The sequence below is a fragment of the Cloeon dipterum genome, chromosome 4, assembly GCF_949628265.1.
Source record: "Cloeon dipterum chromosome 4, ieCloDipt1.1, whole genome shotgun sequence".
In the NCBI taxonomy this organism is placed as follows: Eukaryota; Metazoa; Arthropoda; class Insecta; order Ephemeroptera; family Baetidae; genus Cloeon; species Cloeon dipterum.
Window position 1 is genome coordinate 12,575,671 of NC_088789.1, and position 26,037 is coordinate 12,601,707.

The 26,037-nt window shown below is 38.5% G+C and overlaps 5 protein-coding genes across 9 annotated transcripts; 4 read left to right on the top strand and 1 right to left on the bottom strand.

Annotated features, from left to right (window-relative positions):
- Positions 1-396: 396 nt before the first annotated feature.
- On the top strand, positions 397-3,039 carry LOC135942813 (uncharacterized). Of its 2 annotated transcripts, none has more exons than XM_065489133.1 (11): positions 397-539; positions 601-805; positions 881-1,063; positions 1,119-1,251; positions 1,317-1,476; positions 1,860-2,030; positions 2,133-2,217; positions 2,287-2,336; positions 2,393-2,500; positions 2,552-2,677; positions 2,728-3,039. In XM_065489133.1, the coding sequence occupies exons 1-11, from the start codon at positions 408-410 to the stop codon at positions 3,022-3,024; spliced, it is 1,650 nt and encodes a 549-aa protein (XP_065345205.1). In that variant the 5' UTR covers positions 397-407; the 3' UTR covers positions 3,025-3,039. The 2 variants fall into 2 exon arrangements, with proteins under 2 accessions (XP_065345205.1, XP_065345206.1); XM_065489134.1 differs by having other exon boundaries at positions 2,741-2,982.
- Positions 3,040-3,896: 857 nt separating this feature from the next.
- Positions 3,897-6,461, top strand: LOC135942817 (facilitated trehalose transporter Tret1-like). 2 transcript variants are annotated; one of them, XM_065489140.1, is made up of 6 exons: positions 3,897-4,103; positions 4,165-4,300; positions 4,352-4,609; positions 5,013-5,281; positions 5,337-5,588; positions 5,837-6,461. In XM_065489140.1, the coding sequence occupies exons 1-6, from the start codon at positions 4,026-4,028 to the stop codon at positions 6,317-6,319; spliced, it is 1,476 nt and encodes a 491-aa protein (XP_065345212.1). In that variant the 5' UTR covers positions 3,897-4,025; the 3' UTR covers positions 6,320-6,461. The 2 variants fall into 2 exon arrangements, with proteins under 2 accessions (XP_065345212.1, XP_065345213.1); XM_065489141.1 differs by lacking the exon at positions 3,897-4,103 and having other exon boundaries at positions 4,162-4,300; positions 4,356-4,609.
- Positions 6,462-6,549: 88 nt separating this feature from the next.
- On the top strand, positions 6,550-8,600 carry LOC135942818 (pantetheinase-like). Its single transcript, XM_065489142.1, has 5 exons — positions 6,550-6,772; positions 6,821-6,979; positions 7,045-7,343; positions 7,407-7,621; positions 7,679-8,600. The coding sequence occupies exons 1-5, from the start codon at positions 6,686-6,688 to the stop codon at positions 8,386-8,388; spliced, it is 1,470 nt and encodes a 489-aa protein (XP_065345214.1). The 5' UTR covers positions 6,550-6,685; the 3' UTR covers positions 8,389-8,600.
- A 521-nt stretch (positions 8,601-9,121) lies between these two features.
- LOC135942812 (WD repeat-containing protein 46) lies at positions 9,122-12,268 on the top strand. Its single transcript, XM_065489132.1, has 9 exons — positions 9,122-9,706; positions 9,782-9,904; positions 10,130-10,258; positions 10,312-10,462; positions 10,517-10,906; positions 11,432-11,582; positions 11,642-11,832; positions 11,884-11,991; positions 12,051-12,268. Exons 1-9 carry the CDS (start codon positions 9,273-9,275, stop codon positions 12,192-12,194), a joined length of 1,821 nt encoding a protein of 606 aa, XP_065345204.1. The 5' UTR covers positions 9,122-9,272; the 3' UTR covers positions 12,195-12,268.
- Positions 12,269-12,718: 450 nt separating this feature from the next.
- On the bottom strand, positions 12,719-25,976 carry fs(1)h (female sterile (1) homeotic). Of its 3 annotated transcripts, XM_065489129.1 has the most exons (22): positions 25,837-25,966; positions 25,646-25,747; positions 25,002-25,084; positions 24,879-24,940; positions 24,202-24,654; positions 23,280-24,035; positions 23,130-23,216; positions 22,976-23,077; positions 22,778-22,923; positions 22,567-22,723; positions 22,089-22,341; positions 21,838-22,032; positions 21,608-21,778; positions 21,316-21,372; positions 20,754-20,873; positions 20,552-20,698; positions 17,068-17,562; positions 16,485-16,745; positions 16,348-16,427; positions 15,809-16,176; positions 14,865-15,066; positions 12,719-14,205 (listed from the first exon to the last, which is right to left on the bottom strand). In XM_065489129.1, the coding sequence occupies exons 5-22, from the start codon at positions 24,610-24,612 to the stop codon at positions 14,137-14,139; spliced, it is 4,077 nt and encodes a 1,358-aa protein (XP_065345201.1). In that variant the 5' UTR covers positions 24,613-24,654; positions 24,879-24,940; positions 25,002-25,084; positions 25,646-25,747; positions 25,837-25,966; the 3' UTR covers positions 12,719-14,136. The 3 variants fall into 3 exon arrangements, with proteins under 3 accessions (XP_065345201.1, XP_065345202.1, XP_065345203.1); XM_065489130.1 differs by lacking the exon at positions 25,646-25,747 and having other exon boundaries at positions 25,837-25,976; XM_065489131.1 differs by having other exon boundaries at positions 15,809-16,173; positions 25,646-25,966.
- Positions 25,977-26,037: the final 61 nt, after the last annotated feature.

A 26,037-nucleotide genomic window follows, 5' to 3' on the forward strand; every position in this document is an offset into this window, starting at 1 on the left:
ATTTTTACTCTCATAGTAGCCTGCTGTCAACAAGCTTCCTCTCTTTAACTCATAATAATTTTGTTTCAGGTGTCTTTACAAAGATGCACGACCCCCATAGGTGGGTGAATTTTTCCTAAAGGCTATGTATTTAGCTCCATAGTGAGTTTTATTTTTCTAAACTTTGTTTCTAGTACACGTTGTTTTTTCAATTTTATTTTTTGTTTTGTTATTTTTTTGACATTACATTCATTCTATTGAATCATTCAGCGCTGTCAAATGTATTTTCTGTTTGATATTGTTAGAACATTTTCCCATTTTTCTGTAAAATGTACTATTTGACGGTTTCTATTTTTCATAAGGACCTGCAGTTATTGGGTCAACTACTATTATGATTCAAATTTACTCTCCAGGCAGGCTCGACCAGTATGACTGAGGTTCATAATTTTGTTTCACCTTTTGCTGCTGATCCCGCAGATGTGCCAGAAGTTTCCATCGGCCAATACATTCTTGAGAGTTTGCACAGTAACAGTCGATTGAATAGTAGCAAACCTTGGGTGGTAAGAGGCTAACAAGTATTGCCACAGTCTTGGAAAGATTTATTGCTTTTCCTTTTATTAGATTGATGCGCACACAGGCGTGACAGTGCTGTTCTCGCAAATTGAGCCACACTCAAAGAAGATTGCTAGTGGTCTAGCAAGGTTGGGGTTCTGTAAGGATGTTCTTCATTTTGTCACCTATGAGACAGCCCAGCTCTATTTGGTTCAAATCGCTGTTTGGCGCTTAGGCGGAGCAGTCCGAGGCTGCTATCAGTTAGAGAACACGGGTAATCTAAATAACTTTAGCAGCCTTTTCTCTTTGAATATATCAACAAATCAGAATAATTGTTGTTTTATTCCAGATGAATATGTTAGACAGCTGAAGGAGACTGGTGCCCGATTCATTTTAGTGGATGATGACACTGAAGAGAGCTTGCAAAAAGCTGCTGCCTTACTTGATTGGCCTGTTATATTTCTAAGCTTTACTAATTTATCAAAACAAAATATTGTTTCCATCCAAAATCTATTAGAGGACGATGGATCTTGTAGGTTTTTCAGAAATAGGAAACTGAGGGTACCAAAATTAATTTTTAATTTTAGCGTTCCCTAGCTATGTGGACATTGACTGCAGAGATGATACAATTCTCATCCCTAACACAAGTGGCAGCACAGGAGTGCCAAAAGGAGTTTTGCATACCCACTACTCAATGATAGCGTTTAACCATCACCCAAAGTAATGCCTCACATTCCTATATGGTAGTAATTTTGATGGGATATTGAATTTTTGGAAAATATTAGGGCACTGGAGCACTTGAATTTTGATTTCATGACCCCAATGAGTAACTATGCTATGGGAAGCTATGTTGTGTCAATTGCAAGCTTGTTGAGAGGTTCAACAATAATTCATCTTGGAAAGTTCCATAGGGACAACTATGTTTCAAACATGCTGAAATATAAGGTATAGTAACAAAATTTCAAGAAATCTAGACACCTGTATTAACTTTTGCGGTGGATATTATTCGGTAAACTTAACCATGCAGAAGGTGAACTTAATAAGTAGATATAAAACGAGATTTTAATGGAGCTAAAGTATTTTAAGCTTTATTTATTATGCAGCATTAATAGTTTGTTTTAATCACTTTTGAAATGTTGCTGCTTCAAATGAATTGTTAGACTTTGATTAAGTGCAGCTCATAAAAAGAAGTCTGCAGTCTGCATGGATTGCTCATTATTGAAGGAAGTTGTCCTGGCTGGACATTTCAAGAAGTTTTGATAACTTAAAAGTGTATTAAGAATTTTAAAATATGACTCAATTCCTGGTCTCATTTATGAAAACCACAGCCTGGAAACTGCCTGATGTACCCATTTGTTGCCACATGGTTTGCACGATGCCATGAGTTGTCGCAAGTAGACTTGAGTTTTGTGAAGATAATTACTATTGGTGGAGGCGTTCTCGATCCAACCACAGCAGAACTGCTTTCGAAAAGGATGCCATCAGCAAAAATCGTTCGAGTAAGGGTCTCTTTTTTGTATGTGATTGTTTGTTATGTTTCAATATGTTAACAATACCTTTTTAGTTTTGTAGTTTTAGCTTTAATAATTGCAAATTTACAGGTTTACGCCAGTACAGAGACCCTTGATATTTCAAACACATTGCAAGATGATTCACCTGAGAAATTAGTATTTGTGCAGCATAAAGGTATGTTTTCCATATTTTTCATTATATAAATGGTGAAGTTCTGGAGCTGAAGGCTTACTTGTATTTCAGGACAGTTGTGTTTATCATCAGGAAAGCTACTTCCATATGTGGAGGCCAAGGTTCTAGTCTCCTCTCTTTAAATATACCCCAGTCTAAATTTAAATGTGGTTGAAAGATTTTAGATATTAATTCAGGTGTGAGGCTGGGTGGAAACGAGATTGGCGAGATCTGCATTCGATCACCATATCTGACAAAAGGATACCTCAGTGCTGAGTCTACCACAGTAATGCCACAAATTCATCCACTAAAATAATGTATTGATTCATTTATACAGGGGGTGCATTTAATTAAAGACGAGCTTGGTTGGTTGCACACTGGTGATGTTGGATTTTTTGATACTGCAGGAAGAATTTTCGTAACGGAGCGACTAGGGTTTATGTTCAAATACTTCATGTTCATGGTAATAAACAATTTATAAGTCAAACTGATATATTCAAATTTTAATGTAAGGTTTCGCCAACAGAGATTGAGGCGGTACTTCAAGAGCATCCTGGTGTTCAATCTGTTGGTGTTGTTGGTGTTCCTAATGAAGAAACAGAAAACCTTGCTAAAGCGTTTGTGGTGAGGCAACCTGGAGTTGAAGTCAGTGCCTTAGAATTGTGCAAATTAGTTGAAAGCAGGCTGCCTAATTATAAATATTTGCATGGGGGTGTCGAGTTCATAGAGCAGCTCCCAGAGAGCAAAGGAAACAAGCTTGACAGAATAGCTTTGAAGCAGCTTGCTCTGCAAAAAAGGTATTTGTCTTAAAAATTTTGTTCAATATTTGAAACACCAGCAGATTACTAGCTTCATAAACTTATATTAAGTTATTAATACAGTATTTTAGTGAAACTGACAACACAAAATAAAAAAATAACTTTATTTTTTGGTAGAATGTTAAATTTAAATATGTTCTTAATTTGGCCATCAAAATGTTTCAAAAAAAAATAAAACTTTCTAGAAATATTTAATTTTGTTTTGCTGGTTACTGGACAACCTTTTAATATTGTATGAAAATAAATAATGAGTATAGCGTTAGGAAAGAAATCAATTATAAAGAGAAAATAGGGGTTCTATTTAGAGATTCAAAAAATTACAGCTCAAGTTTAGTGTTACTTTAGGAATTGAGTGTAATATAACAGATTTCTAGCAACTATATTTCCTAGCATATCTGGAATTCCTACTTAAAAGAAATATTGGTCTATAATAATTGCAGTGTGTAAATACAGTAGAGAGGGAAAATAATTATTGCAAGGTTTGCACACCGCTTGATAAAATATTGCGCTTGGCTATGTTAGAACAAACTTAATATAAAGAGTACATTTATATTTACAGCAATATTTTGCTATTGCGTTACTGCTGAAAAATTAACTGGGGCACATGACTTTGTATCACTTTCAAAGAGATAAAAAGGCTGGGACAGATAGTGAAATAAAATTGCATGTGTGCGAGAAGCATGAGTATTTTGCTCCGCTGCATGTCATTGGTAGGTGAGCAAGACATTTGAATATTGCCCAATCAGGAAAGCTCGCTCTGCGCAGTTCTTCTATACTTGCAGCTGAAAAACAAGAGCTGCATGAATGTATGTGTGCCTCAATTTATCTCCGTCTACGCCGTGAACAAACAAAACAATCTTTCAGGATGACGGCAGCCAAGCGAGGGCAAGTGTCAGATCGGATTCATGTGAACACAGAAGAAAATGCCCCCGCAGAGCTGTCGAGACGACGTCGGCGCGTTCGAGCAGCGCGCAAAAATAGCCTCTGGCAAAAATGGTTCAACAGGTTGAAGTGGAAGTCACAGGTCCAAATGACTACTCCAAAAATTCGTACAAGGCTGTCATCGCACAGGTTTGTTTTTTCCAAAATAGCAGTTGAATTGTGGGGAGTAAAATTAACACAATACCTTCAGATACTAGTGGTCTCCATGGCATTGGTATTGGCAACAGCAAATGGAATGACTTCTGGCTTACCTGCCCTACTTTTGCCTCAACTTCAGGCTAAAAATAGCAGCATCCCTACCACGGAGGAGGATGGCTCTTGGATTGGTAAACATGCTTTAAAAATGTATTAAAATCTTGTAAAATTGAATTTAAAAGCCAGCATCCACTCGATTTTCACTCCAATTGGTGCCCTGATCAGTGGACCAATTATGGAGCGCCTGGGACGTCGTACAGCCTTGATTATCAGCATATTCCCAGGACTGATAGGCTGGATATGCATTGCGCATTCAGAATCTCACCTTGCCCTCCTCATAGGGAGGTCATTTACAGGACTGTCAACTGGCCTGTCACTGGCACCAGGAGTTGTGATTATTGGAGAAAGCGCTGAGCCCAGACTGAGAGGCATTTTAGTTGGTAAGTCCCTGACATATTTGGATGGTTGCCAGAGCTAACGTCATTGTAGCTTATATATCTAAAGCTGTTTGTTTACCAAACTCGTCAAACAAGTCAACAAAATTGCTGTATTATATATTTATTTTTCAATGAGTCTCCTCTGGCGCGAGCTTGGAGTGTGAATAAAACAAAATATAACCCATGAATATACTATAATTATTTATTTCTCATCTAAGTCAAAGATACATTTATAATACATAGGTCAGGTAATATACAAATGAGTGAAAATGCATCAATATATGCCACACTCAACTAGATTTTAAATAATATATATATACACACACACATACATACATATATACATATATAAAATGCTTAAATTTAACTGGCAAAATTGTACATTGATTCCCTACTCTGTCTGCAGGTGCTCCTTCTATAAGTTTCTCCTTGGGAATTCTGATGATATATACCTTGAACTCGGCCCTCCCCTGGCAAACTGTGTCCCTGTTAGCAACAGTCCTGCCACTGGTAGCACTAGTGTCGCTCTTTTTCCTCCCTGAAAGTCCTTTGTGGCTGGAGCGTGTGGGACGGACTGAAGAGGCGCAAAAAGCAATGACTTGGCTAAGAGGGGGCAGCGAACATCAGGCAAGACACGAGCTCCTATTATTGAAGCAACAAAAAATTCAAAACGTCGTGAGACAATATTTCTACTCTCAGCTTGTAAACTAATTTATTCTATTACTTAAAGTTGTTTGAAGAGGCACATCCAACTGCAAGGAAAAGTTCTCCCCTGCTTTCCCGCCCAGTACTACGAGCTCTGATTGTCATCAATGTGTTCAACATTTTCCTAGTGTTGGGTGGCACTTACACTATAATTTTTTACGCCGTCAATGTGCTCCAACAATCTTCTGGTGACAGCATTTCTGCATTTGAGATCGCAGTCGGCACTGCCATAGCAAGAGTTCTCTTAACAACCCTTGCGTGCTTCCTTCTTCTACACGTTAGAATCTCATTATATAGTCTAATTGAAGATGACCAAATCAGGCCCTTTCACAAATAAGCTCATTTGTTTTTGCATTTGTGTAGGTAAAATGTGAAATTGCTTTAAATAGCTCTGAATTTTGTTGTTTAAGTTTGAGAGTCCCATGAATATAACACTTTCTCACTGCTTTTAATTTTCCTTGGGGAAATTTCACTCTCCAAGCTTTGCTTAAACAAGAGCTGCTTGCTAAAACATATCTTTTACAGGTTGGCAGACGACCACTGACCATATCATCTGGATTGGGATCAAGTGTTGCTGCCCTTGGCGTGAGTGCCTGGCTGTACTGGTCACCAAAGCTGGGTGGCTATGAATGGGTACCTACTGCCTTGGTCCTCGCCTTTGTAGTTTTCAACTCGTATGGATTTTTCACAATCCAAGCTCTGATGCTTGGAGAAATGCTTCCTGCTAGGGCAAGAGGGCCTTCAAGTGGACTGACTTGTGCCCTTATTAACGCAGTTATATTCTTCACTTCTAAAACCTATCCGTGGATGAGTCGCGTTTTTCAACCTCACGGTCTCTTTCTGATGTTTGGCACAATGTCGCTGGCTGCCACGTTAGTTGTGTATCTGTTTATGCCTGAAACAAAAGGAAGAACTTTGGCAGAGATTGAAGAATTTTTTAGTGGCCCTTCATTGCTCTGGCGCAATTATTTGTTGAATGGACGAAGAGAAAGCGCCACTGATTTTTAGTATGTTCAATTGCCAGCAATTTGCTACTTTTGAATATATAACATTTTGTTACTTAATCGTGCCAAATTAATGAGCATAACCATGCTGAGGTCTTGACAGATATATTACTCAATAATCAATAAATAGTATATATTTACACCAAGTTTGTTCATATAATTCATCATTCCTCCTTGCGAGGGCCTAAATTCTAATCATAAGCAGGATTCCTATTTTCAAAAAAAAAAAAAAAAATTGGTTGGTGGCCAAAGGTTTTATATTCATTTGGCAAACAATTGAGTCGCGTTCATGCGCAAAACCGGTTTGCGTTTACATTCACTTATAATGCCTCAATAGCTCTTTACACACCAAACGACCTTATGTGCGACAATGTTATCTTACACTTTACCTGCTCTTATGACTATTTTCGCAATTGTCCTATATTTGTTTTATGTTGCTCCAGTCCCACCCACTCAGGTAACTTAAATTAAATTTATTACGCATCAATGTCCAAGTTTATTACAGGAAATTCAGAAAGTTAAGCTAAAATCCATGACAACTAATAGCTTCTATGCTGCTGTGGTTGAATTCTCTCCTAAAGGCGCGCTTCACAATATTACCCATAATGCAGTTGAAGAAAATTTAAGAGAGTACCAGAAGTTCACTGAGCAGGCAAAGAGTCTGGTGAGAAAAAATTCTACCTTTATAACAAGCTGATGAATCAATCCCACTTTTGCGTTGTTCTGCAGGGCGCTGATATCATAGTGTTTCCTGAATATGGTTTGACCACCATTGAACCGTACAATAAGCACAGTTTAGCTTTGGAGTTGAGCCAGTTTGTCCCTGACCCAGATGGATTAAAAATCTCTCCGTGTGATTTGGAAACCAATGAACTTGACCTCAGAGTTGTGCATAAATTGTCTTGCTTGGCCAAGCAGAATCGAATTTATTTAGTAGCGAATTTGATCCAAAAAGTTATAGACAAATCAGAAATGTTGCTGTTTAACACAAATGTCGTATTTGACAGAAACGGAAAAGTAATTGCAAGGTACAATACCTTTTGATTTATTTTAGCAACCAATATTAATGTGTTATTTTTGTGTCTGATCAGGTATAGAAAGTTCCACTTATTCGGTGAAATAGCTTTGAATCATACTGATATCCCAGACATCACAACTTTTATCACCGACTTTGGAGTGACCTTTGGCGTTATCACTTGTTTTGACTTGATGTTTCGCTCTCCGACTGTGGATTTAGTTCGCAAGTTCAATGTTGATGCTGTTGTGTTTCCAACAGCATGGTTCTCAGAGTTGCCGTTTTTAACTGGTAGATCAGAACTAAAAAATGAATTTGTGACTTTATTTTAATTGTATCCTACTGTAGCCAGCCAGGCCCAAGCCGCGTGGGCTGCCGGCATGAAAGTCAGCCTTCTAGCCTCCGGAATAAACAACCCAAAAGACGGCAGCACAGGAACTGGAGTATACCAACCCGGTGCTTTTCACACAGTTATGCTGTCATCAAGTGGGAGCAAACTTTTGGTGTCGAAAGTTGGAGGCAGTCAAGAGCAGAGTTCAGTAGAGACCAGCTGTGGCTTTAAAACGCTCTCAGAAAACCTAACTAGTTATAGCATAGCTGCTCTCTCACTAGCTGGAGGGCAACCACGAAGTGAAACACTTTGTAACTCGGGATTCTGTTGTCATGTTCACTTTCAATTGGAACTTGGCGTGGAAAAGTCTGATGATGTGCGTTACAGCATGCTGGTGTTAAGTGACGAACGGCTTCACGCTGGTCAATATAAAAGTAAAATGCAAGTTTGCGCTATTGTAGCATGCTCTGGTCCTGAGAAACATAACTGCGCAGATGATTTTAGCAAGTCCACATTTTCTAAGAGAGTGACATTCAAATATTTGACTATAGAAGCGAAATTCTCAAATGATCAGGTCTTGCCAAACACGTTAAGTGCTCTCAATTGTGGGCCATTAAAACCTGCATATTATTATTTTACTCGAGATATTGGAAATCATTATTCTTTGAAGTATATTGGTAATGAAACAGGTCTTCACACTTTTGGGTTGTATAGCCACGGCTTTTGATGTTGCACCTATTTTTATGAATTTTGTAAGTATAACATTTCTTTTGCATTGTATTGTAGATAAAATCAAGACTTTTATTTATACTCGTTGAATTTAAGTTTCAAATAACTCGTTAGTTAGTGCGACACAATTCATGTATTTGGTGCGCCCTATTTCATAACCAAAGCCACTCAAAGTCTGCTCCAATAAAAAATACCATATATATAAATAAATTATATTGATCTGGTGCAACCTATGAAAATCATAGCCACAATAATAAAATATCCATGATGATTTTCTCACAAATATTTCAATACTTTTTTCGGTTTGTTCATAATTATTGCAATTTTATCTGTAACTATTTAATGTAGTTATTTTCTTTGGGGTGCAGTTAATTTTGTTTTGAAAAATAAAAGAACACAACGCATTGAAGGGAATTTTGGGAATTTAGTCTAGCATTGAAACAATTTTTAATCTTTTGTGAGGTTAAAAAACCATTTTATGCGAGTATGCTTTTTTCATGTCACTTCATACGCTTTATACTCTCTTGAATTAAATCTTCGACGATGAAAATGAAATATGTTGATAGCATCTGAACATTTTAATGTTTTTAACTTGAAAAGTAAAAAAAAAATAAACCAAATGGGGTGTGTAGCTTTTTATTCATTTTTGTGTGCCACCATTCGTGCACACAATCACACATCGCTGGCTTTTCGCGCTCTTCCCTTCAGCTTGGCTTTGATGTGTGCGCACAGACACACTGCGCAAGTTCACTCCCACTCTTTTGGACAGGCTGAATTGAAAACACAAAACACGTGTGACCCAAGGGAAGCAGGAAAATCAGTTTGTTTGGTGGTATAATTCACATAAAACTTTTAGCGAAGTAAGCGGCACACTTCAAAGCAATGAAAGCCGAGAAGCGGGCAAAGAAGCCAAAGGGTGGCGACAAAATAAAGAAGAGGTTCGTCGACGATAGTCTGGTGGATGAACCGAAAATTAAAATGAAGCGGAGGAAATTCCAACCAGACAGAAACTTGGAGACGAAAACGCTGTTGAAGTTCGCCCATGCAAAGACCTCAGATGGTATGAAGAAAAGTCAACTTAGTGCAACGAAGAAAAATGCTGAAGACGAAGAAAAAGAAGCGGAGGATAAGCCACTCTTGCAGCCTCCGGAGGTGGAGTCGAAGAAACTGGAGAAATACTCCAGAGGAGAAGGTATCCGAGTAAGGAGCTTTAAGTCCAAAACTTTCAAGAGGAGAATTGCGAACAAAGAAAAGAAAATACAGTTTTCCGCTGAAGAAGCTGCTAGGAATGAAATCCTGATGACCGAAACTACAGGGTTTGTTTACATATTTAAACTAGTTGTTAACTTTGTGTAATATGTATTAATAACACTGAAAATGCCATTTTACAGATTTCTTGAGTCTGAGGGCTACGAAGAAACTTCTAAAATCAGACAAAAACAAATCATAAAAGCTGTGGATGTAACAAGCGCCACAAAGCATTTTGAGCTCAACCTTGAGTTTGGACCGTACCGGTGTGTAAAACTTGATTATAGTGAAATACTACCCGATCATGAAATAATTAAATTTGGATGGCTTTATTCAAAATAAACTTAGATAAGTTTGAAAAGGGGCTAGAGAACCAAAATTAGGTACTTGAGGTTTATGTATCTTATCCTATTTGTACCTAATTTAGGTTATCCAATTTAAATGCAAAAAAGGATTTCTGCAGCATTAATGTGCATAAATTTTCCTTGTAGAATCGACTACACAAGAAACGGACGACACTTGTTGCTGGGAGGTCGCCAAGGTCACGTCGCTGCGTTCGACTGGGTCTCCAAGAAGCTTATGTGTGAAATCAATGTGATGGAAGACGTCTTGGATCTAAAGTAAAATTGTGCAGAACCTATATAAATCGACTCTTTAACAACCTAATTTTCAGGTGGCTCCATACAGAGAATATGTTCGCCACTGCTCAAAAAGAGTGGGTCTTTATTTATGACAATGAAGGCACCGAAATCCACTGCGTTAAACAAATGCACAAAATTCTCAGGCTGGAGTACCTGCCCTACCACTTTTTGCTTGCCTCTGCTGTAAGTGTAAAAATTTTGTCTATGTGTTTTTACAGAAAATATATACTATTCTAGTCGGAAACGGGTCACTTGAACTGGCTAGATGTGTCTGTTGGAAAAACTATTGCTGGATTCCAAACCCGAATGGGCAGACTGACACACATGGCACAAAACAACTACAATGGCACCATTGCGCTTGGGCATCCAACAGGAGTCGTCACCCTGTGGAGTCCAATGGTGAAAGAGCCGCTGGCCAAAATGTTGTGCCAGAAAACTGCCATTATGTCGATGGCCATAGATCCTGCTGGCAAGTACATTGCCAGTTGCGGCATGGACCGCAACATAAACATCTGGGACATCAGGGCGATGAAACCAATGCAGAGCTACCGAGTTACCGGAGTTCCAACATCACTTTCCATCAGCCAAAGAGGATGTCTTGCAGCTGGTAACGGGGACATTGTTCAGGTACTAATGAATTGTACTGCCAGACCATCTCCTGATTTTTTAGCAGTGAAGGTGCCACTGAAAACCCCTTATTTGGTTAAATGTTTTGTTTTTTACCTGTATCGCTCTACTATATAATAATATATTATAATATGCTATTTTGCCCATTTAATAAAATATTGTTTGTATAAATATAATACCAATGAAGGCAAAATGTGCACTCAAAATGTTCATTTGAAGCTAGGACATCTTCCTCCGTAAATAGCGAACTGATTTTTTTTGCTCTCTATCCTTGTCCGATTATTTTTCATTATTTTTATAGGAACGTCCTGCTCAACCAGCAGCCAAAGCTAGTTGAGCAGGAAATTTCTGTGGACGTAATGAAAAAATAAACAGCACATACCTAGGAAAGCTAATTCAAACTAGAAACTGAAAATTAATTCACATATCATTCTCAATGACATCCTCAGTCAAAATTTAATTTATTAAACCCAGAAAATGAAAATTGATGGTGGATTTTGTTTAATCATTGCCTTACTATTTCAGTTATACAAGGATTGCATCACAGTTCCTGCGGAGGGACCATACATGACTTTCAAATGCAAGCAGTGGACTGTCAGGCAAGTCCAATTTTGCCCGTATGAAGACGTCCTCGGCATAGGCGCTGAAAGAGGCTTCTCAAGCATTCTTGTGCCTGGTAAAATCACTATGCTCCTGTTGGTTTTGGTAATGTCTTCCTAACTATTTGTTCAACAGGCTCGGGAGAACCCAACTTTGACTCGTACGAACACAACCCATTCAGGACTAAAGCTCAGCGAAAGGAAGCTGAGGTGAAAGCTTTGCTGGAGAAGGTTCCTGCAGAGTTGATTACGCTGGACCCTCTGGCCATCACTGAAGTGGACATCCCATCCCTGCACGATAAACTGGAGGCTCAGAAGAAGCTTTTGGTAAAGTGTGATTATTACTAACTGTGCCCTCTCTTTATCAATTGTTTTCAGTACATGAGGCCACCTAAGATCGATTTCAACCCTAGAAGAAAGAACAAGAAAGGAGGGGGTATTCAGGCTGCAAAGACAAGACAAATTCTTCGAGAGGAAGCCAAAAAGGTCAATGCACTACTTTTCAATTTGATTATTATCAATCATGTCATGTTTCTGTATTGCAGGACTTCATCAAGCTTATTAAGAAGAATAAAACAGACATGCTTGTGCCTGTTGGAGGAAATAAGGTACAGCAACATGCTGAACCTCCTAGTGTGTTAGATAGGTTCAAAGCTAAGCCTAAAAAGAAAAATCAGATTGCTATTTGAATTTGGAATATTTTGTATCTCAAGTATGACTGTATTATGTAAATTCGTTTATAAATGAAAGCTACAATACAAGATTTACTAGTGGTTTTAAACAGATTGGTTCATGAAAATCAAACTCCAAGGTTGTACATTTTGTGTTTTATTGAAACAGCGAGAGAACAAGTACTAAAAGTTTAGGTTATATACAACTCTTTTAGTTATGACATGCATGAAATGGAGAACTGAAAATTGAACAAAAGCACAATACCGTGACAGTGCATCTTATCATTACACAGACACAATACAGATTAATGCTGGATGTCATTGCAAATATCGCTAACTTACAGTAACTAGCCCTCAATTGACCGCTTTGACTTGTGTTCTGTGCCTTAAACACTTAGTTCCTCTATCTTGCTGATTTTGCCAAAATGGGACCGGATCAACTGAGTAAATATACACGTTTAATATTTTATTGGTAAGTGGGTACAATATTATGATTTGCTATCCTACATTTAATGATTTTTGAATTAAATAATTATGACAAATGGGTATTTTAATGGTAAAAATTTATTCGCACTAACTTCTGATGCACAGTTTTTAGTTTGGTTTAGCAGTTTTATTTGTATTGATTTGAACATTGCACGAGTAAATTATAGTTGCAGACATTTACAAATGTTTGGTACATCACTTTTTAACCTTAGTATGAATAACGACAGAAGATATTAACATGCCCATTCAACACAATTATATTGCCTTGTATATTTGCTTTCCATGCAGGAACTAATCATACAAATTTTATTTTTTAAGGATGTTTCTCAAACCTCAGGAGTAATTTATCATCATAATACGAACACAAATCTCAAGCTCAAATCTAATTCCGCGTAAATCATACAATTTATTCAAGTTCCATATTTTCATTAAAATTTATTTACAAGATAAACGACACAGAACAATCCTAAAATTCAGCTCTTGAGGAAAATTCATACCTTTCATTAATGTGAGATAAATATTTTACAATATTTGCATCGGAAAACAATAGGTTAACTACCTAAGCTTTTTTCTCCTAATACTTTTTAAATCGCTACAATATATGTTCTGAATACTTGATGCAAGTAGTGCTTAATGAGCAGAATTGGACTTTCTGGATGCCAATGAGTTAATTAAGTCCTTCTGTGGTTGAGGTGGTTAGGCCTTACAAGTCGCTTGTGGACAGTGATGACCATCAACAATGAAATGTAGCAATTACAAAGAAAACACGCAAGTGAATTTGCTCGAATGGCTTTCACCAAATTTAATCGTGAATTCAACAGGAACAAATGCCTGAACAACACTGCATGTGCAAACTGGCCACCATGCAAGTGCCTTTTTTCTCCTATCTAGCAGTATAAATTAAAATGACGGATTGCAGTCTTTATGCAACCATTAATGCCAAAGGAGTGGTAAAATACATCAAACAACATATTTTGAATGAAATAATCAGCGCTTTGTTAAGTTTCGCATGTTTTACTTATGCTTTCATGTAAGGATCAGTAAACACTAAAGTTGTATTTACAACCATAACAATAATTATTACAAACTCTGCTAACTCAACTCATACAAAAAGAGCTAGTGTTCAATGTTCAATAATAATATTCAAGAAATATCACCTTATCATGTGTGCTGTACAGTCGGGTCACACGCTTCTTCCGCACAAAAGAAGTGTTATTTTTTAGATATTTGTCGTATCTACATGCTTTTTAGAATGTCTGCTTTTCCTTTGCACCAGAGAAAGTTGGGTAAAAGTTAAACCACCAAATTTATACATATTAGCATTATGTTACAGTTTTGTGAATCTGCATGATTTAAAATTACATCTTAATTCTAGCAGGTTTTTATACAATTTAATGTTTTACTGCTATGTAGTGTTATCATACAAAATGCTGATGCAAATTAATCGGTTTACGTGATTTTGAAATCAGATGTCCTAGTTTAGAGTCTCTTCAAAAGCTGCCAATATATCACTTTGTGCGTTCAGGTCTATCTTGCCTGCAAGCTGTTGAAAAAGAAAATAAAGCCATTTAAACATAGACCAGCAAAGAACGATAAGAAGTACTGTAAAAATAACATTTTAGTGCCGACTTAGTTTATCATAAATCACTAGAGGTCTCAGCCAGCTACGCTATGTCGTGCTAGCTGGCAAGTTTAGGGTCAGCCTGCAGCCACCGAGATTTGGCTGACACTAAGTTGCGCCAGCTGCTGGTCAAAAGATGGAGAAAGTGCGAGGAAAAATTAGTATCTCTAATCTTGTAGACATAAGCACTATCAAATTTCACTATTAAAATTGACCAGCCGCGCAACAATTGGTAAATAATGAGCACAGCCACCGAGTCATAATTTGGCTAAGTAGGTTCTATCAGCCGCCACTTTCAAAATTTCGCCACTGAGACCTCTAGAAACCCAAATTCATTTTTTTTTTTAAAAAAAAACATTATTCCATGTTGCCTAGTGTTTTCTGTGACAATTGGCTTATGATACTATCTAAAGCGAGCAAGTTAAATGGCAACCGAATCACGAATGTCTTAAGAAAAAGTACCATACTGCATTGCTTGAAAAGGAAAATCCCAGCACCTTTTACATCGCATTCTATTTTAAAATTTAGGTTCACCAGGCAGCAAAAGATTTAAAGAAATCCTGCAAAAATATGACACTCACCTCCTGTCGCTTGCGCATGGAGATCTCTTTCAAATTTTGAATGGTTGCTGTATCCAAAATTCTCTCCTCTGGATTCTTCGCAGGCTCGTTGTTAACGTTTGACAGTGGTGAGGCACTAGCTGATCCTCCAGGAGTTGCCAAATGTTTGCGCATATTCTGCTTGTTGTCAATTGGCTTCGATGCAGGGGTTACCATGGCTTTTCTGTTGACACAAATGATTTAGGTGTGTTAGCTGATTTCTAACAATTTGTTGGTTGACGACTTTTAAAATGGCATCATCTGTTAGCCCAAATTCAGTAACAAATATATTAAAAGCAGGTATTTAATATGGAATGGAATCTAGTGATTGCGACAAACATTTAGCTATAATTTCCTAGTTTTTTCGTTTCTCGTGATAGCATTTTTTCAAATAATGAACACTAACTACGGTTGTGGTTTTAAGGTGTGGAATCTCATGTATCTTTAAGGAGAGATCAATTTTTAATTAGCAACTAAATTAGCGCCTCGCACTCGGTGTTATATTGCATCTTATTGCATCTTACAAGTCTAAATAAAGTTCCATAGTGAAAGCCACAAACTAGATATAAATATATCCCAAAGAGTACCAAAAGCGCACCTGAAGGCATGCAACAAGGACAGCTAGATGGGAGCTTAAACCAGGGTGTCTACGTGGAATGATATTACTCATAATAAGATTACACCGCATAAAAATTCATTATGGACTGTTTTTTTTATAATTACTGTGAATATAATGAAAACTAACAGGCGCACAACTATAGTTATCTTCACTTCCCACCAAACTCTTGGTCATAAGCAATTATGAAAGACAACGTGATCTTTGAAAGTGCTAACAGCGCATGGTAGCTATACATAGCGGGCAATTCATATTGTCAGAATAGTTCCTATCTCACATGGTTTAAAATATTGAAAAACGTCAACCTTACCTTATTTTCTCGAGATTATCAAAATCCTCTTTCTCCCTTCGCCTCTCAGTTTCCACACGTTGTTGTTCCTTTTTCAAATATTCGCTTTGCTGTTTGCGCATTTCTTGCATCTGCTTTCTAGCGTTTTGGTCTTGGTGTTTGTTTTTGAACTTTAGGAAATTTTGTTGGAGGTTGTTGACAGGTGTTGCCTTTGGTGATGAGGATGAGTTTATTGAGTTCAGCATGGCGGCAAGCGGAGGCGAGGGACCTTTGGTAGAACCTGCTACCGAAGACATTGAGCCTGACGCACCGGTTGTGCTGGAGCCCGCATTTGCAATTATAGATGACCATGACATGGCGTTTTTAACCGTTGAAGATGCCGCAGACTGCTGTAGAGTCAGGATATAAGTTTTTAGTTCAATAATCTCCATTACATATTTGCTAATAATGCATTTGGAACACCTCGAAAAAACTGTAAGGTTTTATTTTGAAAAAACTATATTTTCATGACGAATATTGAACAAAAATAATCCTGGCGGATGAAAAAAGGTATGACTTACCTTTGTGGTAAATGCTTGAGAAAAGTTTGATGCAGATGATGGTTTTGACGCTTTCTCTCCTGAGCTGTTGTTCATCAGCCCTGTTCGCCAAAAAATACATTAATATACAATTACCAAGCCAAGATCAATTTATTTACAGTGATTGGTATCATCCAGCGGGTCTCTTTTTACAGTCGATTCTTCGTCAGAATAAGTCGGAGGACTGAGCACATCCATACGAAGTTGATCACGATAGCTCAGAGTTCCATTGGTGGGTGGCGAATCAGGCTTAAGCGACAACATGCTCATGGTAGGGTCCATGGCAGGAACACCAAGCAGAGGTTTCATGTCAATGTCAGGTATGTGATTGGCAGACGACATTGGATGCGTGGGAGCTTCAGACAGGACGGCAAGTGGGTCTGTAACGGCAAATTTAGTTATCCTTACACTTGCTGTTATCTGCTTGAAGGTGGAAAGTAAGTTAAATAAATCATTATTAACTAGACTGACAAGTTAACTTAAATATCAGTTCCAATAGTTTATTTTTCCAATCGTATCAAAGCCGTTTGGTGGCGCTAAAATATTATAGATTTGACCAAATGAACATTAATTAATTGTTGTCCTTCAAAATATTAACTTAGGATTTATAGGGTTCAGATATAAAAAACTACTACCATTTCAAAGTAAACCAACATAAAAATAATGACAATGCCACTGAAATAACATCTTATAATAACTTACCAAGGGCATCCAAATTGGGAGGTAGATTTGCAAGTGGTTTGAACTGGTTTTGAGGTGGCATCGGCTGCGGCAACTGTTGTTGCGGCAGCGGGGCCGGAATCAATGGCTGCTGTACAGGCAACTGCTGCTGAGGGAGCTGTGGCATCATGTTATTTGCCACATGAGGAGGCTGCTGTTGAGGAATTTGTTGGGAAGCAGAGTGCTTCCGAACTGGGGCGGCCGTGGCCATTGAAGTTGGCCTGGCTGGCTGCTGAGGGAGGGTGGTGTGTGTCACAACCGGTGGGGGCTTTTTACTGGCGGACATTCCTTGCATGTAGCCCATGTGGTTCGTTTCGGGCTTAGTGAGGTTGGGCGGTACCATTGAGGCGGCCGCCGCAGGAGTCGTGGCTGAGATTACAGGTGCCGGCACTATTGGAGCAGCCTGACTTGGTGCTGTGGTAGCTGCATTTCCATGGCCTTTCTTGGCCTTCTTCTTACGAGGCTTTAGGCTGCTCTCTGAAAATTTGATATTTTTTCGTGACGCTTTTTCTTTTTTAACGTAACCTTCAGCTAATATTTTCAAGATTTTGTGGTCTGTAAATATTCATCATGAATCAAATTTTAAACTATATTTGTCACAATTTGAAATGTTCCAATGTAATCCAGTTTCATAATTAAGTATTATTTTGATCGAAAAAAATGACTGTCAAAATAGGCATATTATTATCATCTAGCAAGACGCAGAGAGTGCACAACAGAAGTCGCATAATTTAGGAGGTAGCGGTATGGGAATATTCAAATCCAATTTGACTTTTTGTTTTTGATCTCTTTATTCCAAGGTGAATGATCAAAGTAAAGGAACCGACGATGTACGTTTGTCAATCTACATTTTAATGTAGAGCAGGTAGTAGTAAAATTACAAATTAATGGAGGGAACAAAAAATGCAAAAATCATTGTAAAGATGCTTGACTCGGCAGCGTTAAAAGCGTTATCGATTCGCTGTTGGATTTGAAGTTACTCCGTGAATATTGTGAAGAGGAATTTTTACAAAAGTGGCAGGTAACGAAGAGTAACCGCCTAAATTCCAACAGCAAGTCCACCAGAACACTATGCGCGGCCGTAATCAATGTTGCTACATAGACATTTTAAGCTTTTTATGTCGTTTTAAAATTTTATTCGTTTAAGAAGTATTTACTACAATTCATTTTCTCTCACTTTCTCATTTACTACAAATGACAATGAATAACGATCAATTAGTTCATATTTACATTTAAGTGATTTCTGCTAGAATCCTTTATAAACATTACACACACCACGACGATGGGTAGAGAACTCGATTTACTTTCCATTAAAAGAAACAATCTAGGTGAAAATATGTGCAGATTACGATTTTTTAACCAATGAGAATGGATGATGATACGTTACAGCGAATTAAAGATCAGCTACGCATAATAAATTACAAATTTATATTTTTTAACTCTTCCACCAACGACTGTGACAAAGAAACATCATAACATATAATTATTAGAGAAGTACGCAGAAGTTGTTCCTGGTAAGTCATCCGGGACAGAATTAACACAACAAAAAATCTAGCAACAGTTCAAATTATTTAAAAATCAAAATCAACTGTCAAAGTTCAAAGCATTTGGGTGAAGCCAGAAGAAAGCATCCGATCAAAACAAAAATTGACCAGGAACACCAGCATACTTCTTGCGGTCTGCTAAGTTAAGAGTGCATACAATGTGCTTGGAGGCCAGCATTGATTGATTGATTGATTGATTGATTGGACACGCAGAATCATTTCACTGTTAAGATAGTAATTAGCTTTTACTCCATGCAAGTTAATGGATAGCGTGATCAGACAATATAAAAATGATTTACTGAGGTTCTGGAGTTGAGTTTGCAAAAAATCAAGCGTTTAATAAGGAATTGGGGAAAAAATTCTGTATTTTTCGTCCAGCGTTTGATTTGCGAAGGCAAATAAAACAATATTTTTTAAGTAAGTAGATAGAGCCACCATTCACATTGAATGCAATGTCGTTTAAGTAGTTTAAATCTGAAGAAAGAGATAGAGGGTGCTCGATCCATCGAACCGTTTTATTTTGCCAAGTCTTAAAGCCCTGCCCGTGTAATTAGCTGACCCGGTCCAAAATATATCATCCATTCCAGTCAGACTGTTATGAGCTTTTGATGGTAAGACTATTCATGATATGATCTAGAACTTACAAGATAGTGTTGGACTGAGGGTCTTTCTGAGGTTTTAAAGTAACGATTCGAATATCCTATGAGCTGAGTGAGGTCAGCGTCAGGATGAGACAGCACTGAGTTAGTTGTGCGATCTTTACTCTGATTGACTAGATGATTTCCGTGTCAAACGAGAAAATCGAAAGCGAGAGAAAAGATTGCGTCATTTAATCTATTCCTAACAATGAAATGCCTGGCCATTAGTGAAATCAATGGCTACCTCCAACGACTGGATGAATTAAAAAATGCTGTTGAAATTTTTGTTAACACACGTTGTGCACTCTTATAAAAGCGTTCACAATAATAGTTAGGCACTTTAGCTTTGTTACAATTTTAAATATGCCTTTGTGCAAATTACCACACGTTTTGAGTCATGTGAATAGAATTTCACAATAAAATTCTTGAATTACTTCCATCGTTTTGGTTATTATTGCTAGGTGGTTCTTTCAAAGACACCAATTGGCACCTCTATTTAGGTGCAAAACGAAATCCTGATTTGTAGCGATTCCTATCCGCAGGTAAAAGGGGTTTGATGTTTGTGTAAGTGTGTGTCAAGTATTTGGTTGTTTACAATCCACCCAGGGAAAATGTAGGGTTTGTTACGCGCACGCCACCTTCATTAATGAACACTTGAACCAACATGGCAAATTATGAATGCAAGAGGATCTTTACTGATATTTTAAGAATTAAATAAATCGTTCAATTTGCAAATAAGGCTGACAGCCTAAGTGTTTGTACGTGGAAATTATTTAAATCTAATTTAAAATAAATTAAAACCAGCAATACATGATTGCACTAATTCAAATCGCTCACTTGCCTCATACCAATTTAAAGTTGAATCTTCGAGGTCAAAATTGCACTCAATAAGTGTTTAATTTGCAAACACATTTTCAAAATTATCACTTATTATACAAGATATTAAATCCGCTTTGAGATTTCAATAATATAACTTTATGCAATTATTTCATATGGTCCCTATTTACACACTTGCTGAAAAGGTAGCTGCTTTGCAGTTCATGTACTAAAATTGTTTGTTTCCTCATATTTACGTGTCTACACTTGACACACTGGAATAAATAGCTACGAAACGTAAAATAATATGGCAGTATTGATCAAGTTAACTCGAGAACATAACCTTTAGAACAGTAACAATAATTGCTAAAAGATCAGCCTTTACGCCATTTACTCCAGGTGTGTGCAAGCGCTTTGTGTTTGTGGGAAGATTTGTGTGGGGGAGAAGGGTGCGTTGTTGATTCTAACCTGCGTCGCTTTCCGAGGAATCTGAAGAACTTGACGAGGCACTGGAGCTTGATGAGTCCGAGTCAGAACTGCTTGATGACGAAGCAGACAATTGGCTCATGGGTTGTCCATGCTGACCACCAACACCCACTTCTATGCCCTTGCCATCTATTAGCAGTCAAATGTTAGGGGCTGTAAGCATTATTAACTATATCTTAAATACCTTTCTTAGGCGCCTTTTTCGCGCTTCCCAGCTGGCCTGACACATCTTGCAGTCTTTTTTCCAATTCTTGTTTCTTCTCTTGCATCTGCTCATCTTTCGACTTTGGTACTGTTTTCTTATCTGAAAAATAAAAAAAACAAGTTTAAATGAGAGTTACAACATTTTGATACAAAAAAGCAAGAAATTACTCTAAAACCGGGAGGATGATATGAACTATTGCAGGGGACAAAGACCATGCAGAGTTATCATATTTTAAACGTTTCTTTACCTTTAAACTCATAGTCAAAAGCCAATTTGGAAGCGAACAAAAGGTGATTTTTTAAGTATTATTAGCTATTACAGTACACAATGCATGTTTTTGTCATGAAAAGCAACACAACAGTAATCTTCACAAGCACTCAGCGTTGCTTGGTTTTCAAGGACAGGGCACTAATTAATCACTAAGGCCAGCATTTTGTGTCACTGGCGAGATATAATTATTTTGGGGGAGTGGCTGATCAAAGCAGCAAATGATTCAAGTTCAGAGGGAAAGAGAGACTTGCTCCAAGTTGAAGGCACTCACCGTCAGTGGATGCCCTTCCTTTGCCTCCCGCTGTATTTGCCCTGCGCCCAGTCATTGCTGCCAACATAATCCTTCCTTGTAAAGCGTGTTCACATTATGGCTCTACTTGAGTTAAAAAAAATGAAGCTATGTATTGTATACTCATTGGCCCCAAGAGATAGTTTCCAAACATAAGAGAGCATTGAACAAAAGCTTGAAATGAAAAAACACAAGAAATGAAAAAACACAAGAAATGCATGCAAATGAATGCATTCCATGGCCAATAATTTTTAATATCAAGTTAAAGACTTACAATATGGCTTTCGGACTTTCTTTTTCAAGCAAGAAGCGACATAAGATTCCAGTTCCCGAAGCGTTGATGGCTTCAGAGTTTCAAAATCAATTTCTATCTCATCAGGGTTTGAATCCCTCAGAGATGGTTCTCTAGACTGGATGATGTGGACCACTTTGCCCAGTTTGTCACCTAGATTAATATTTTTTTAGTATTTTTAACACTATATCTCATGCGAGTGCTTAATATACCTGGTAACTTGTTTATATCTAAACTTAATTGTCGTTTTTCATCGTAGGACATTGGTTTTGCGTGGTCCTCATCTTCCGATTCGACAAATGGCGCAGCACTGGGAGGAGGTATTGCTGCTGCTGCATTCTTCTTCCGGGGGCCAGGTTTAGGACCCGGTTTGCCACGAGGTTTGGCTGGGAGAGCCCCAGGAACACCTACAATCAAACAATTCTGTAAGTTCAAGACAACAAAATCAAATTGGTAGAATTACCAGGCACTGCAGTTGGAGGTACACCTCCAGCACCTCGTCCAGCTTTACCCTTAGCCTTAGGCTTAGGTGTTGAAGTGCTGAAAGCACCAGCAGGCTGCTTGACGTCAGGAGGAAGCTCATAGTGATGAGCACCACTTTTGGCTTTGTCATCAATTTTAGGTTTACTAGGGCCAGCAGAGAGAATATTCTTCTTCTTTTTCTCCTTTCTGCGTTTCTTGCTAAGGTGTTTTATTTCTTCCTGCATTAATTTCAGCTGCAAAATGATGAAAATAAATGTTAACTAAATGCATTAAAATTTTCCTTCTCTGATCAAGGAACATTTGCTCAGTAGCACTTTATTATCATGCAGTGAGAGCAAACTTTCTCTACAGAAAAACACGGCAGAAAAAATCTACATCCACAGTCAAATGACGCGCATGTGCTGTTATTCATCATATTAACTCCTCTTAACATTATTACAATCAAGGTGTTAGCTAACCTGGTTCTCAAGAAGGCTGATCTTCTGTGCACGTTCGTGGTCAACCGAGTCATCACTATCATCATCACTGTCAGAGGAACCTGAGGAGTTTCCTTCACTGACAGGTTCTTCTACGTGGACTGGCGCTACAGGTATGTCATCAGGAATTTTAGCAAATCTGTAACATAGCAATTAGACAGGGGAATGTTTACTAACGTTGCAATAGTATTACCTTGTCTCAAACACTTCCTGAAGTTTCTTGGCCATCGTGACAACATCATGATCGGGAGGATTGTACTTGTAACAGTTGGTGAAAATGAGTCTAACATCAGAAGCAAACTCAACTGCGCTCCTGTATTCCCGGTTGTCCATCTTTGCCTAGAAACAACAGCTGTAATTCACCCAAGAACTAAGTAGGCGTGATTTTTACCTTCACTGTTCCTAGATCCATGGGTTGTTTGATGATGGTGTGATAATCATGTAGACCTAGGAGCTCCGCGTCGACAGGTTTGTAGAACGGCCAAGCATGAGCCTGAATAATAATTTACATCACCACAAACTTAAAATAAGGTGGCGGGTCTTACCGAGTGTTTCTTAGAAAAGAGCTCTTTAAGAATATCATGGCAGAACTTCATGGACTCGGACATCGCACCCCCTCTTGCTTTAGTGGCCTGCAGATAAAACATCTGTGTTACGGTACCTCAAAAAATTTGATGATTTTGGCATGCCATTACCTGCCCACTCTGCAGTGTCGTGGCACACATCGGCATCATGCCATCCTGGGATGTTTCGGGCAAGTCTTTCATCACTTTTTTAATTTGCCTACCACTTTCTCTTCTTAAGCCAATTTTGGCCGATTTTGCATCAGGTCCCGCAGCCAATGGCAATTGCATAGCACTGTTAGGTTTGAACAAGTCATAGCCTGGTGGAGTCGTGGTGTCGGCTTTCCTCTTCAGACTTTTCTTAGCTTTGACCTGGCCGGGAGGAACCAGCGCGGTCTGGGGTATTGTCAAGCTAGGTGCTGGCCCCTGCATGTTGACTTGTGGAGGCATTGAATTGTGGCCATGCGGCAGCGTGGTCATTTGAGGGGCTATGTGGCCAGGAGCTGGTGCAAGGTGAGGAGCAGCACTAGCGGGAATTCCTGCAGACGGACCATTATTGGACACCGAGGTGGATGAGACTGAGCTGGGTCTGCCTCTGCCTGCCGATCCAGGTGGTTTCGCCAACCTTGGTTTTTTAGCGTTTTTCGAAGCTGGCAAGTCCAGTTCAACTTCCTCCTTTGGCATTTGACTGAGTTTGCTGAGGAACAATTTTTCGAGAGTCTTAGCCATGTGAACCACGTCTTCTTGCGGCTTATTGTACACGTAACAGTTTGTGAACATTGTGTTCATGTCGTTGATACACTCGTTGGCACTCTGATAAAAATTGTTCTCTAGCCGCTTTTTCACTGTGCCCATGTCCATTGGCGTTTTAATGATTTTGTAATAATCCTAAAAAAGAGTAAACATTTGAAATTTTATAAAACTTAATTAAAAACATTTTAATGAAGAAAGAATTGCATGTGCTTTAAGTGCTTTAATTTGTGTAAGTATGACATTTAAGATGGAAATTTGTTGTACAATATTAATAATTCCATGAATAAGAATAATTACTCACTGGTAAATTGAGCTTTTTGGCGTCTACAGGCTGCTGGAATGGCCACGAATAACGATGATGCCACAGAGCCTTTAAGACGTTTCTCAGGAGATACTGCAGTTGATTCGTATGTCTCCCAGGTCTGTCTGGAGGTGGCATGATTGAAGGATTAGCAACACCATTAATGACTTCCATTTGTGGGTCCAAGGAGGAAGATGGGGGAGCAGCCTGTTGGCTGCTGGTCATGCTAGCATTAGCCTGGCTGTTAGGTGCTCCAGGTGTGGACGCTGTCATGCTGGCTTGCGTGGTCATCTGCGCCGGAGTAATAGGAAGCCTTTCAGTACCACCAGAATTGGCTGTTGTGATTGACTGAGAACTGCTGGTTGAATTGGCAGAGTTTGGGCCAGACATCTTATTAGCAGGCGATGGCATAACACTACCGGTGTTTCTCGAGACAAATGAGCTCAACGAATCCTGAACAAAATAAAAAATTAAGAAATTAACATTTGGGCGCTTTTTTACGAGGTTTTCAATTGGACAAAATTGCATTATAATATTTTGAAAAGAGTCTTATTAAAATCAGACAACCAAGAGAGGTATTTAATGTGGTTATTCAAGTTTCTAGATAATAGTAGGAAAATTATAAGAGACTGACTCAAATTTCATTCTGATATTTGATTTAGTAGAATTGAACCTACACGTGTGGAGCATAATGCAGCTCTTGTTGACGAATGGATGCATTGCCTACATCATGTCAAACCTGTAAATGCGACACAAGGTTGGTCACTTCCTTTCAGTTATTGAATCCCTGGAGCACTTACATGAAACTAACGATTTGAGAGAACCAGCATCCACAGGTCTAAATCGCTTGTGACGAACAACCAGAGTAAACAGACCTTTAAACCTGTGAAATGTAAATCTGCGTTAGAATAAAAGGGAATATACAGGTTTTTTTAGTCAAATTAAAGTGAAGATATTGCAAGCTGTGTACCGAAGCTTAGGCCGCGTCAAAAACCGATCTTACGTTAGTACACCTAGTGAGCTAACCTCGGATACCATTAACCACGCGAACCTAAGCATAATAAATTTACTAAAACGAGCTCTCCAGCCTAAAAGATGAGAGTTAACCGTCTGCTAAGCATCGAAGCGGTTTCGTACAGTTTTTCCGGCTAAAATGGGACCAGCATCAGTGCCTCAATAAAGGCGCCAAAACGGTTTGGGTGTGATTCTGACCTTCTGTGAGGGCGAAATTAAGCCAATTTAGAATAACTTGGCCGCAATAAAACTACTACGGTGCATTTCTGGATTTTCCTCAACGATTTAATGGCAATATGGCGGAACAAAGAGAAAATCCAAAGGCTAGGGTAACGGGTCCAATTTTGATAGCAAGTACAGATTAATATTACGCACTTTTAGGGACGACCATGCAAAAATCGTTAAGATTTTGAAAGTAATACTTTCCTACCTCACAGAAAGGCCAGTTGAGAGAAGAGAAACGGTCGAAATTCAATACAATTATCCCAAGGAATGTTAGACCATCTTTTATTATGGCCGCTTCTTAACGGACCTCACAAAAACACGTCGGATGGATAAAACTAACGTTCATCTCACTTGACTTTATCGAAATATTTGAAGAATAACTACTTAGGAATCAACCTGTGACGAAGCTGGTGGTGGATGATGCGAGTATATCATAATATTTCACGATTCAAAATAGACTTGCTCTGGTTTGCTTTCACAGCAATGGCTACCAGTCAGACTATAACAACGACTCGCATCAAATGGCGAAAAATCTTTTAGACCTGCTCGCTCTCTGATTGGCTCTCCCAGGTCACGTGGTCGCATGTCTAAAATCTT